The 14,798-nt window shown below is 36.3% G+C and overlaps 1 protein-coding gene across 1 annotated transcript in view; it reads right to left on the bottom strand.

Moving 5' to 3' along the window:
- LOC128643789 (histone-lysine N-methyltransferase SMYD1-like) overlaps positions 1–14,798 on the bottom strand; it is a 63,820-nt gene that overhangs the window by 27,377 nt on the left and 21,645 nt on the right. The window contains exons 7-8 of the mRNA XM_053696602.1: positions 4,910–4,948; positions 1,053–1,245 (exon numbers count right to left, since the gene is read on the bottom strand). Coding sequence (XP_053552577.1) covers positions 1,053–1,245; positions 4,910–4,948 — 232 coding nt within the window. The remainder of the gene's footprint in view (positions 1–1,052; positions 1,246–4,909; positions 4,949–14,798) is intronic.

Raw genomic sequence — 14,798 nt, 5'->3', positions numbered from 1 at the left:
TAAACCTGCAAGACTCGTAATACCAGTGGTAGTGAAAAAGCAGCGTTAGGACCTGTTAACGCGGCTTTTTCACCTAACGCAAAACTCATAATCTACCCGTTAGTTATTTGCGTTGTGGGAGTTTGGTGGATTAGGGGTTAATAGATTTATTAGGATTATTGGGTTGTGTGGGTTTGGCGGATTAGGAGTTAATCGTTTTATTTGGTTTATTGCGTTGTGGGTTAATGGCGGATTAGGGGTTAATACATTTATTAGGTTTATTGCGATGTGGGTTAATGGCGGATTAGGGGTTAATATACTTTATTAGTTATTGCGGTGGGGGTTGTCGGTTGACAGGTAGATAGATATTGCACATGCGTTAGGTGTTAGTTAATATTTTCAGTCAGTTACAGGAGTTACGGTGCTAACATTTTCAAGCGTAAGGCTTGCTGCACCTGCCTATGTGTGGAGAGATGAAAATGGAGTAAAATTTCTCCATTTTCGCCACATAAGTCCTTGCGCTGAATATGTGATACCGTTTTGAGACGCGGTTCTATGTTAGCTTATGGGAGTAAAACTTGTGGGTGACGGGTGAAATATATGCGCCGCATTTATATGCGGCGCTGTATATGTGATACTAAAACCATGTAAAAACCGGTGTCGCCGGCTTTTGCAAGCGACGCCGCATATGTAATCTTGCCCCAGGTGTTTACACTTAGGGAAACATAGATTACAATAGGGTGACACCTGTTTCTAAAACTGTTAATTTATTTCTTCAAAATTTAAATAACTAATATAATTAATCTATATTATTATTCTCTTGCTAGTATTTCTTTCAAAACTTCATCATATTCAGCATATATTTATTGTTTAATTTTGGTGTTCTATAAATTAGCATAATAGGGAAAAAAAAATACTACCCCAAATTGCCCTCAAACATGATCAGACAGTGGTGAAGACATCATGATGTATACTAAATATAGCAGCTCTGAATTTTGTGACAGCTGTTTAACCCAATAGAAACCCACAAATGCCCATTTACAGAACACAATTCCTACAGTAATACCATGTACCTTATCCTCTCCTTCTTTCACAGCCAACATCAAGTCATCCTTCGTAGGTTTGGTGCAGTTTTCACATGTGCAGTCAAAGTAATACTGCTTTTTCAGTTGCTTTCTCCGGTCCTCACTGAGGATCAAGAAGTCTACGTAGGAAACACTTAGCTCCTGCCCTTTGTTGATCTTCCCAAGTGCACGAAGCTCAATTCTGTCACATAATAAACAGTAGACCAAGTTAATACCTTTACCGTTGGAGACCTTGTAACACCCTTAGGTAAATTCTTACATCCCGTGATAAAGGAATTTGAGGAATGTTACATGTAAATAAAAAATACATGCATTGTAAATATTGTGAGAAAAAAAAAATTAACCAATAATCAAGGCTACATTTTCCCAGATTTTCGTATCATTAATCATGTTAGTAGTTTTCAGTTAGCGTTAACAGAAGTTGCCCATAACGCTTATTTTTTATTTATACCATTTTAATATTTCTTATAAATTTGATTGAACAGCAAAAGTTTAGATATCTAAAAACTATAAAATATATAAAGAATTTAAAAAGACAGTTGATATTCTATTTAGCCAAAAATATCAAACTCTATAAACAGTAATATTGTTTAATGTTCTTGATTGTGCATCAGAACTTCTTAATTCTTATCAATTTTCCTGATTAGATGAACATTCATGGGTGAATATGTTAGCACCTAAAGTCAATGTTTGCCTGACATTGGTCTATAGATTTAAAGGGACATGAAAACACATATTTTTTTTCATTATTCAGATAGACCATTCAAAATTTAAACAACTTTCCAATTTACTTCTATTCCCAAATTTGTTTCATTCTCTGTATCCTTTGTTGAAGGAGCAGCAATGCACTACTGGGAGCTAGCTGACCACAGCTCCTAGAAGTAGTCGTCCCATATGCCAATAAGTTGCATATATGTGAAGTCACCAATCAGCAGCTCCTAAACCTACATAATTATGCTTTTCAACAAATGATACCAAGAGAATAAAACAAATTAGATAAAAGAAAATTGAAAAAAAAATTAAAACTCAAACTGAATCTTTCTATCATTTGACAATAAACTTGAATAGATAGGACATGTTTGGCTAAATGAAGTTATAATGCTATGTATTTATTAAAAGTCATCACTTAAAAAGTGATCACCCTTAAAGGGATATAAAACTAATTTTTTTCTTTCATGATTCATATAGATCATGTGATTTTAAAAAACTATCCAATTTGCTTCTATTATTTATTTTATTTGTTCTCTTGATTTCCTTTTTTGAAAGGGATACCTAGGTAGACATAGGAGCTGCTGATTGGTGGCTACACATATATAACTCATATTGGGCTAGATTACAAGTGAGCGCTAATTTATCGGGCACCCGTAAATGGGAAAATTCACCCGGGTGTGCGATAAATAACCAGCCATTACAAGTGTCTCACATTAGCAATTAGCGATCTGAAAATTAACCAGAGATCAGATCTCTGGTTAATTTTAAAAATATACCCGTGCGCTGGTATTACTGAGTGGAGCGCAAATATCGCGCTCGCGTAAGCGATATTTTGTGCTCCACTTGTAATCTGGCCCATTATTGGTTAATCCAGTGCATTCAGTTAGCTCCAAGTAGTGTATTGCTTCAACAAAGGATACCAAGAGAATTAAGCACATTAGATAATAGAAGTAAATTAGAAATTTGATTAAAATTGTATTCTCTGTCTGAATCATGAAAGAAAAAAATTGAGTTTAATGTCCCTTTAACCAAAAGTTCATTACATGTCTAATCTAGCAGGTTTAAGTAATCTCTATAGCTGGTTGCAGCAGGAAGTCACAGAGGCCAGCAGTTTTTATTGACAGCAGCTGTTGCTTTCATATGAGGAGACAATTGACAATCATGGTAATGCCTATTTTAGGAAGCTATAAAAATATAAAATATGTTCTAAACAAAGCTAGGATAAGCTGCAGGCAAGGTCTGATCTGAGTTATTTGAGACCATGCATTGTATCAAATAGTAGTGACAGTTTTTCTTTTATGATGCCGAGAATGGTACACAGTCAAAACAAAATAAAGACTCTATAAAATATATTCTGGCTGCAAAATCCCCACTTCTGTGAGAAACACATATATGATATCCCCTGTGTGAGTAATGCAAGAGCAAACGTGGTGCTGACCTATGCCCATGGTCAAAGAAAACTCTCAATGAAATATAGTTTGTAAAGCCAAATAACAAGGCCCGTGGCTGAGTACGGAACTTGGCACCATTATAAATGATTGTATGTAATGTCTTTTAAATGGACCTGAATGTCAATGTATTAATTTGTGACAGCTTCCTTTTCTAAATGTATTACAGTGTGAGAAGTTGATTTGTGTCTTTCTACGCCAACAAAGCTGTCATAGTCGTCACTAAGCAACTGGTGATGTGTGATTGGTCGTGTGCACAAACATGTGTTTCCTGTTGTTTTCAATATCAACAGATTTAAATACATAAACAAGTAAGAATAACTAGTTCAGACAGTAACATTTTTAAATTTTATACCTCTTTTCAAAGATTCTTTCTAAAGTTTTAAAAGATAGTAAGAGAAAGGAGGCGCCTTGTTGTGCAATAAGTCACTACTGTTTTGTTTATATTTTATTATTTTAACATTCAACAATTTTCGGAATACATTTGTGGAATGCACTAGTTTCAGCGCTGTTATTGCGTGGTTGATGACTTAAAGAATTGGGTCCACCAGTGTTCTGTTGATTCTTATGGGTCAAGGAAAATTTTAGAACACCAGCAGTCAGCAGATATTGTACCCTCCTTGGTTGTATCCTGAGACGGGAGGTGAGCCTACCAGATGGCTCTGAGGATCCTGTATGCTCTGTTAACATTTTTTCTAAGTTGTAATGACTTATTGCATGATGAGCCACCTCCTTTCTCTTAATATCTTTTAGATATGGGCCCTGCATGCTGTTCTTAATAAGCCTGTGGTGTAGTCTGGGAGAATCCTTCTACGTCGATTTGCCTTTTGGGGGTTTGCGTATATTGAGTGTGTCAAATGTTTGTTTCTTATAGTATTTTTTTAAGTTTTGCAGCCCATGATCTTAAACAAAAAATAACCACATTGGAAGTAAAAATTAAACCAAAATAAATAAATAAATCAGCTATGAATATTTTTAAGTTATAACGTCATAGACAAAGCATGAGCAAAGATCAAACAATTACAGCCCTATAAAATATCCTTATTTCTGTCTTTCTTTTTGCAGCCAGAACAGTTTACCACATGTTAATATATTATTTTGGTACAAGAAAACAAACTATAAAAATGCTAATTTGGTACTAAAGAGCCCTTTAGTTGTGAATAAGTTGCATCACTAGTTGCCAGATATTAAATAAGCATATATTTAAATTACTGTCTTGGTTAATGTGGGCATCATGAAAGTGCATAAATCCATTCATTTCAAAATCACAAGGTAACAATTTAAATATTTAATTGTTTTAGTAATTTAATCACGGTTAAATAAACGAACATTAGTCTGTCAGCAGCGTACGAAAACTGGTAACTAAAACCTTTTTTGGCTTCATACTCCAATTCTATATGAGGGTTTCCATGCACCCAGAAAAAAAAAAGTTTGGAACATTTTGTGACCAAAATATTTTGAAACAGGAAGTGCAATTTGTTGACATAGGAGATAAGATTAGAACGGGGTGGTGGTGAGGTTGGACACATGAGTATTAATAGTTCTTTCATACAATATGCAATTTTAGGTGGGTCCAGGTGTGAAGGGAAAATGCTCAGACACAGGCACTGAGCCTCATTTACTCAACATCATGGGGGGAAGTGAGAAAGTTGCATTTTGAAAAAGATGCATGTGATACCGACCCACCTCATCTGTGTGTGATACATTGAGCTAACAGCCTCATGACTGAAAAACAAAACAAAGGTCTGAAATGCACATGTGCACAATATAGTCAAATGTAACAAAGGAAGGGATGTATCTGAGGCTAAAAGAACTAATCATAAAAGGAGCTATCAATTTGCAGCAAATCATTTTCTAAATTATTACAATTTTATATGATGTCGGCAATTTTGCACATCTAACTGCTGTATCAGAGAGCTAGAAATAAGTATGTACTTTTATATAAAAAAAATAACAAAGCATAAGACAATTAAAATAATATGAAGTCAAATTTAAACTTTCCTTATTCAGATAGACCCTACAAATAAAAAAATATCCAATTTACTTTTATTGTTTTGTTACATTATTTTGGTTAGCATGTTTTGTCAAACCATAGCTTCTATTCATGAGAGTATACCTAGGTATTCTTGAGGAGTTGTGTGCACGCTCCTGAAGCTGCTTCAGTATGCTCTCATGAAAGGTAGAAATGTTTTAACAAAGGATACCAAGACAAAGAAGTAGTTTTGATAATAGAAGTAAATTGGAAAGATTTATAAAATTGTATTCTCTGTCTGGATTATGAAAGTTTCGTCTTGAATTCCATGTCCCCTTAAATATTAGACCGTAATGCAAAAACTGAATTTATAAACTACAATTAGTTTTAGTACATTGAAGTACAATAAGATATATTGATGATCATGTTCTATGTATACCTTTCTACTGTGTAATTAGTTTGCGCTAAAATCTTTCTGATATTCTTTTATAAATCGTCAGCTTGATACATAGCCTTATACAATTAATAAAAAACAATAAACCACTCTTCTTAATGTGTACTCTTGAATTACCCACTACAAACAATTTATAGATATTGATTACATTAAAAATAATTGACAAGTGAATGGAGAATGTCATCAGTAATTCTTATATATATTTAATATTATGTTATTTCAGTAATTCTGATTCAATAAGGGCAGGACATGATACAAATTAAATGGTCATACGGATATCTACTAATTTATTAATGCCCTTCTGTGAAGCTGAAACTAATGGATTATAATATCATATTCCATCTTGTGTGAATACACCTCCCAGTGTTCAACAAACTATAGAGTATTTTTATATTTCATCTGATTTTGTTTTATTTATTTATATATTTATTTATTTATATATTTATTTATATATTTATTTATTCATACATGGTACCATAGTAGATGAGGTTAAAAGGTCCATCAGCTTCATCTTTATTGATGCCTGTTTTTACAATACAAAATTTTACCAAGTAATGCATTTAAACTTAAAGGGGCACTCAAGTCAAAATTAAACTTTCATGATTTAGAAAAAACAGATGATTTTCAGAATTTTTCCAATTTACTTCCATTATCAAATTTTGCAGAATAGTTTTATATGCACAATTTTTTAGGCACCAGCTTGTCTGTGATTGGCTGATGTCTGTCACATGATACAGGGGACTGGAAAATAGAAGAAAAAAAATCTATTGCTTTTGTGAAATTCAGAGTAAGTGTTATTACATTGTCTTTTTTATTATGTACTTGTTAATTATGCAATTCTACTGTATTTAGTGGTCCTTTAACTACTTGTTGTGCAGCCACTCTCTTTTTCACTAGTGATTTTTTTGTCAGAGATTACATTTCCTTTCATGGCGGATGTCTAATGCAGTATTATAGATCTGTATCTGATCCCCCTTCGAAGATAACTACAGCGATATCAGGAGGACAAGAATAAGGCAAAGGGGTAGATTTATTAAATGTCGGGCGGACATGATCCTCTGTAGCGGATCATGTCTGCCCAACATCGCTAAATGCCGACAGCATACGCTGTTTGCATTTAACATTGCACAAGCATTTCTGGTGAAATGCTTGCGCAATGTCACCCCCTGCACATTCACGGCCAATCGGGATGTTAATCATCCCGATCATAGCCAATCGAAATGATTGCAGTCAGTCTTACGACCGCTGCTTCTTAACTTATGTTTCCAGCAAACCAGAAGGCTTGCACGGAAACAGCAGCATCCGCTGCTTCATAATTCTACCCCTAACTCTCTTTTGAGGATTCTTTGTTGACTCTAGCCGTTGTATCTATAAGTATTATGCTACTGCTCACCTGTCCGCATACGGCACATGCTTACGGCGTGAACCCAAACATCTCTCTGATTTAAGCTTTTTTCAGTTTTTTTTGTTTAACTTTTTGTGGTTTTCACTTTCAGAAAATATTTTCACTCGAATGTAAATTATCGTTATCACTGAATAGTGTTTGTGTACTTTACAAGGGGGTATTTGCCTTAGTGATACAATTTGGTTTAAAAAAACAAGAGTGCTGTTGTGAGGTCTCTTTTTCTTTCTTTTTTAAACATATTTTTAGTTTTTTAGACCTTATCACCAGTACTTATATGTACCTATTGTCAAGTAGCGCACATATTACAAGTTGAAAGTAAACGTGGTCGCTTGAGCTCAATTGAATTTAAAGCTTGTCGCGATAACGCAACCTCAGAGCTCTGGTTAACTCTTACGCTCAAATAAAAAGTGTCACAAAATACATCAAAAATACATTACAATGTACAGTTACACACATAATAACACTATCTAATAACAATTATACAAAAAAATATATTGCACAAAAAGTTATAAAGGTTCAAAATATGAGGTCTTAGGTGTTAGAAAAAAAAGACAGGCAAAGGGCTTTAACATAGAGATATATACATATACATGTTTAAATATGTATTTGTGATATATATATATATATATATATATATACTGTATATATATATATATATATATATATATATATACTCACTGCCCACTTTATTAGGTACACCTGTTCAATTGCTTGGTAACATAAATTGCGAATCAGCCAATCACATGGCAGCAACTCAATGCATTTATGCATCTAGGAGAAGATGATTTCCTGAAGTACAAACCGAGCATCAGAATGGGAAAAAGGGGATTTAAGTGGTGGTGGTGCTGGTGCCAGATGGGCTGGTCTGAGTATTTAAATAACTGATGATCTACTGGAATTTTCACGCACAACCATCTCTAGGGTTTACAGAGAATGGTCCAAAAAAGAGAAAATATCCAGTGAGCAGCAGTTGTGTGGACGACAATGCCTTGTTGATGTCAGAGGTCAGAGGAGAATGGGCAGACTGGTTTGAGATGATAGAAATGGTTGAGATGATAGTAACTCAAATAACTACTCGTTACAACCAAGGTATGCAGAATACCATCTCTGAATGCACAACATGTTGAATCTTTAAGCAGATGGGCTACAGCAGCAGAACACATCGGGTGCCACTCCTGTGAGGCTACAATTTGCACAGGCTCACCAAAACTGAACAATAAAAGATTGGAAAAACGTAGCCTGGTCTGATGAGTCTCGATTTCAGCTGCGACATTCAGATGGTAGGGTCAGAATTTGGTGTAAACAACATGAAAGCATGGATCCATCCTGGCTTGTTTCAGTGGTTCAGGCTGGTGGTGGTGGTGTAATGGTGTGGGGGATATTTTCTTGGCATACTTTGGGTCCCTTAGTACCAATTGAGCATTGTTTAAACGCCACAGCTTACTTGAGTATTGTTGCTGACCATGTCCATCCCTTTATGACTACAGTGTACCCATCTTCTGATGGTTACTTACAACAGGATAACACACCATGTCACAAAGCTCAAATCATCTGAAACTGGTTTCTTGAACATGACAATGAGTTCACTGTACTCCAATGGCCTCCACAGTCACCAGATCTCAATTTAATAGAGCACCTCTGGGATGTGGTGGAACGGGAGAGCCAAAAAATCTGAAGCAACTGCGTGAGGCTATCATGTCAGTATGGTCCACAATTTCTGAGGAATGTTTCTAACACCTTGTTGAATCAATGCTATGAAAAATTAAGGCAGTTCTGAAGGTAAAAGAGGGTCCAACCTGGCCGATGAGTTTATATATATATATATATATATATATATATATATATATATATATATATATATATATATATATATATATATATATACTGTATATATATACATAGTTGCCAACAGTCCCTAATTTCCAGGGACAGTCCCTGGATTTTGTTGTATGTCCCTGGAATTTTTTTGTCCCTGGAAATGTCCCTGAAAATCTCCTTTGCATATATATATATATATATATATATATATATATATATATATATATATATATATATATATATATATATATATATACACATACACATATACAGATAGATAGATGATAAATAGATATAGTGTATTATTTAAATATAATTAATTCCTAATGGAATATTGTTATTATTATTGAATGGGTTCACATATTATTTGTCTTTCTAATTTTGATGCTGTGTTGTAAAAATAACCATATGCCCAGAATGTGTTCCAGAGACTGGGTAGGTGTAAGAGCTTGGTGCTGTAATCTGTATAATAAACTATGGATAAGTCTAAATTATACTATTACTTTCAAATGGGTGTGTTTTGATTGCAGAACTGAGTGGGCGGAGCAGTTGAACAGTAGGTCGTCAATACTCCTGTAACCCGCTTGCTTGCTCTGCTGCAAAGTGTCCCTGGAATATTTTTTGAAATGTTGGCAACTATGATATATATATATAAAGAAGCACGAAGAGAAACAGCACACACCATCAAATACACCCTGGTGCTCTGCTATATAAAGTGTACAGTCAATCTCAAGAAACCTCACGCTCAGCAAACTGCGTCTCAAGGTTCCCAAAGCAGGCAATTCAAGCAGGGAATTTGTAACCAAACAGCTTTTAATACATAAACAGTTAAACATTTCGGCTCCCACTGGAGCCTTTTTCAATGGAAGCCGTGCAGACATAACAGGACAATACAAATCACACTGCTTATATACCCTTAACAATACCATCCCTCTAAGTGATTACAGGTGATCACCATCAGACATCTGGTCTCCATGCGGCAGCCTTCCACACTGGCGTTGGCGCAAACGTGTGACGTCATTAGCCCACGACATAGGCTTGTAATAGCAACGTAACCGTTGCCTGGGAGACAGTATCAACACACTGTATCAGCATGTATCAGCATGTATCAGCGAGGAACGGTTGCCTGAGTGTAATCAAGCAATCACAGTAATGATAACACCATTTAAACATATAAAGATTATATACAACATTTCTCAATGTACATCAAATAAATAACATATCGCTACCATCTATACACACAGGTATCAAAGTAGGGGTACCATACAGCCATATACATCTAATAATAGACAAGTGGCTCTCAGACAGCTTGAGCTATAGTAGATGATAGTAATATATACAAAATCCTAATGAACCTTTACAGAGAACAAGATAAGTGAACATAAGTAGTGCCACATTATAAACACAGCACATTTCATATTAATAAAGAATTGTGCCAGGAGGCATGAAAGCTTAATTAGGTTATATAAATCTATCCATACATATATGATCTTATTCTATATATAACCCTGGTATTTAGAGCCTAAATGCATCGTATCTCAGGAAAAAGGTAATTCCCAAATGATAGACAGCACACACCTGATGCTCGTGGTAGAGGGACACTGCAAACACCTCTCTGTAGACTGTAGACAACCAATTTCCACAGCACCAATAAATCAGGAAAAAAGTTTAACAAACTTGTCTTTTATTAATCCATTTCAGCTTATACAAAGCACTGGCACACAGCAGCATAAAGCGACGTTTCGGGCTGTTAACCCTTACTCATGCTCATACAGAACACCTGTTAGCTGCTCCTTAAGTACCATATGATATTAACCCTTAACACACCTATAACACACCTAATTACAAGAGTATATCTGAACAACCACAGAATACCACCACCTAGTGGTCAAAAATTTATATTCTTAAAAAATGTTAAATACATAGTTAAAAACAAACTGCTGTTAGTTGTCACCTCTTTTCTAAATTTATATTCTGTACATTTCATCATATGATAATATTATTCATGCTGAAGATTACTTATTCACAGAAGATAGAATATTATTTACATTCCAAATAGAATTTTTATTTAAATTTAAATTTTAAATTTTTAAATTTTTACCTACAAAAAAACTGCCATATCTATTTCCCTGTTGATCCCTTTGGGAACTAAAGCGTCTAACTTATGTATCCAAAAGGATTCTTTCCTCTTTAACTGTAATTCCCTACTTCCACCCCTTCTATGGGGTTCAACGCTATCAAAGGTAGAAACAACACGGATTGAAACCATCATGGACATAATTTGCGGTAGCAACAAGCGAAATCTATATTCGTATTCAGCCCCTTGGGGTGTACTCTGTCAAGTGTAAAAATCCACCTTGACTCTCGCAATAGAGCCAGTCCTCTGTCACATCCTCTCTTGGTACATGGGACATGATCAATTAGTATTGCTCTCAACATAGAAATTGAATGACCTGCTTGTAAAAAATGTCTAGCCACAGGCTGATCCGATCGACCCTTATCCAGTGCCTGTCGTTGCTTGCCCTTCTATACACCAACCTCGGTGGTGGAGACTGGTAGAAGGGTAAACTGTCATCTTCAGAAATCACCCTCCAATTTTTCTTAATTGTAGAGGCTAGAGCCCGTGTACCAGGTGTATAAGTTGTTATAAAGTTCAGTCGTTTGTCAACTTTATTAGTATGTCTCCGTATGGTGAGATTATCCTGTGTCCATTCCTGTGCTATTTTACATTTTTCAGTGATCAAATTCACGGGATATCCCCTTTTAATGAAACGTGACGCCATTTCCGTTAGTTGACTTGTCTTGCGATGGTTATCCGTGTTATTATGCATGACCCGCAGGAGCTGCGAAGAGCTGACCCCATCCCTTTGGAATTTGGGATGATAACTACTGTAATGTAAAATCGAATTTTTATCAGTACTCTTTTGAAATAAAGTAGTGTGTAATGCATAGCCATCATCTACCTTGGTTTTGTAGATTTCCAAATCTAAGAAGTGTATAGTCTGCATATCACATTCCATCTTAAATTTTATAGTAGATTGCAGGGAGTTCAAATTATTAAACAACTTGTGGAGATTATCCACAGTGTCATGACAGATCAAAAAGACATCGTCTATATAGCGACGGTATAACTTGATGGGATTCTGCCTGGAAAAAACATTAATGCTTTCATACATAGCCATATAGATATTGGTATATGATGGGGCCATATTTGACCCCATCGCCGTGCCCATCGTTTGCAGAAAAATATCATTTTCAAATCGAAAAAAGTTTCTTTCCAGGCAGAATTCCACCAAGTGTAACAAAAACTCCACAGGAGGCCCCTGTGGAGTGAGCATTAGTGGGTGAGCATTAGTCGCAGCATTTCAATCCCATGTGTATGTGGGATGACAGTATACAGGCTAACGACGTCCATGGTGACCAGGACGTCACTCTCCTGTATATCATGTATATTCTTTAGCAGACCGATGAGTTCAAAAGAATCCTTGAGGTATGAGATAGTATTCTGTACAACCGGCTGAGGTTAAAAGTCCACATATTCAGCTAAAGTCTGAAGAAGAGAACCCCTGGCAGACACAATGGGCCTGCCAGGGGGATTCTCTAGAGACTTATGCACCTTCGGCAATAAGTATAAAATGGGACAAACCGGATAATCTACTGTCAGAAAACCGTATACATCTTCATCTATGATATTGGCCATAAAGGCCATTTCCAAGAACTCATCAATCAACCTTTTGAATTTTACAGTCGGATTGTAAGTAAGTTTACAATAGGAGACTACATCTAATAATTGCCTGTATGTCTCTTGTCTATATTTAGAGTTAACTAGAACCACCGTGGCACCACCCTTATCCGCTGGTCTAATGATAATGTTTGCATCAGTAGCTAGGGATTTAATGGCATCCCTTTCGGGTTTACTAAGATTATCTCTATACAGGGGTATTTGTTGTTGTATGTTATTCAAGGTGGAGGCACACATGCAATGAAATGTTTTAATAGAGGTATGGACATTGGTTGGCTCAAAAGTACTAGGAGACTTAAATGGCTTAACAGCATATTCTCCTTGATCCTTAAAAAAATATTTTAGTTTCAATTGTCTCTGGAACCTGCCCATGTCAACCTCTATATCAAAACTATCACATCTAGGAGTAGGGACAAAGGTTAAGCCCTTATTCAAAACCTTCACCTCATCACCTGTAAGAGGTCTGGAGCTGAGGTTAAATATTATTGTTTGTTCTTCTTTGTGTTGTTCTTTCTTTTTGCGCCCCCCCTCCTGACGCATCTGTGTCTGGGCCCAGGGGTAAAGGGGGCTTTTTATGTGGATCTTTATAAATATGAAATGTGCTGTGCTTATAATGTAGCACTACTTTTGTTCACTTATCTTGTATTCTGTAAAGGTTCATTAGGATTTTGTATATATTACTATCATCTACTATATCTCAATCTGTCTGAGGGCCACTTGTCTATTATTAGATGAAGCGCATGTGTGCATGCGCAAAACGTGTCAGATAGCAGGAGCTGCACACATATAAGGTCTACTACTTGAATGAATAAATCCTGTCTTGCACTGGCTATCTGGTCCTGGTCTCCCTTCTTTCTTAATGTGTGTATTATTAGATGTATATGGCTGTATAGTACCGCTACTTTGATACCTGTGTGTATAGATGGTAGCGATATGTTATTTATTTGATGTACATTGAGAAGTGTTGTATATAATCTTTATATGTTTAGATGGTGTTATCATTACTGTGATTGCTTGATTACACTCAGGCATCTGTTCCTCGCGCCACTGTTATGCTGATGCAGTGTGTTGATAATGTCTCCCAGGCAACGGTTACGTTGCTATTACAAGCCTATGTCATGGGCTAATGACGTCACACGCCTGCGCCGATGCCAGTGTGGAAGGCTGCCGCATGGAGACCGGATGTCTGATGGTGATCACCTGTAATCACTTAGAGCGTTGGTATTGTTAAGGGTATATAAGCAGTGTGATTTGTATTGTCCTGTTATGTCTGCACGGTATCCATTGAAAAAGGCTCCAGTGGGAGCCGAAACGTTTGGACCAGGCTATCTGTTATGTATTAAAAGCTGTTTGGTTACAAATTCCCTGCTTGAATAGCCTGCTTTGGGCACCTTGAGACGCAGTTTGCTGAGCGTGAGGTTTCTTGAGATTGACTATATATATATATATATATATATATATATATATATATATATATATATATATATATATATATATATATACACAGTATCCCACAAAAGTGAGTACATCTCTCACATTTTTGTAAATATTTTATTATATCTTTTCATGTGACAACACTGAAGAAATTACACTTTTCTACAGTGTAAAGAAGTGAGTATACAGCCTGTATAACAATTTGGAAATGTCCAAATTGGGCCCAATTAGCCATTTTCCCTCCCCGGTGTCATGTGACTTGTTAGTGTTACAAGGTCTCAGGTGTGAAAGGGGAGCAGGTGTGTTAAATTTGGTGTTATCGCTCTCACACTCTCTCATACTGGCCACTGGAAGTTCAACATGGCACCTCATGGCAAAGAACTCTCTGAGGATCTGAAAAAAAGAATTGTTGCTCTACATAAAGATGGCCTAGGCTATAAGAAGATTGCCAAGACCCTGAAACTGAGCTGCAGCACAGTGGGCAAGACCATACAGCGGTTTCACAGGACAGGTTCCACTCAGAACAGGCCTCGTCATGGTTGACCAAAGAAGTTTAGTGCACGTGCTCAGCGTCATATCCAGAGGTTGTCTTTGGGAAATAGACGTATGAGTGCTGCCAGCATTGCTGCAGAGGTTGAAAGGGTGGGGGGTCAGCCTGTCAGTGCTCAGACCATACGCTGCACACTGCATCAAATTGGTCTGCATGGCTGTCGTCCCAGAAGGAAGCCTCTTCTAAAGATAATACACAAG

Source organism: Bombina bombina, unplaced genomic scaffold (assembly GCF_027579735.1).
Source record: "Bombina bombina isolate aBomBom1 unplaced genomic scaffold, aBomBom1.pri scaffold_459, whole genome shotgun sequence".
In the NCBI taxonomy this organism is placed as follows: Eukaryota; Metazoa; Chordata; class Amphibia; order Anura; family Bombinatoridae; genus Bombina; species Bombina bombina.
The sequence above is the reverse complement of the archived record's forward strand: the minus strand, read 5'-3'. Positions and strand labels throughout refer to the sequence as shown.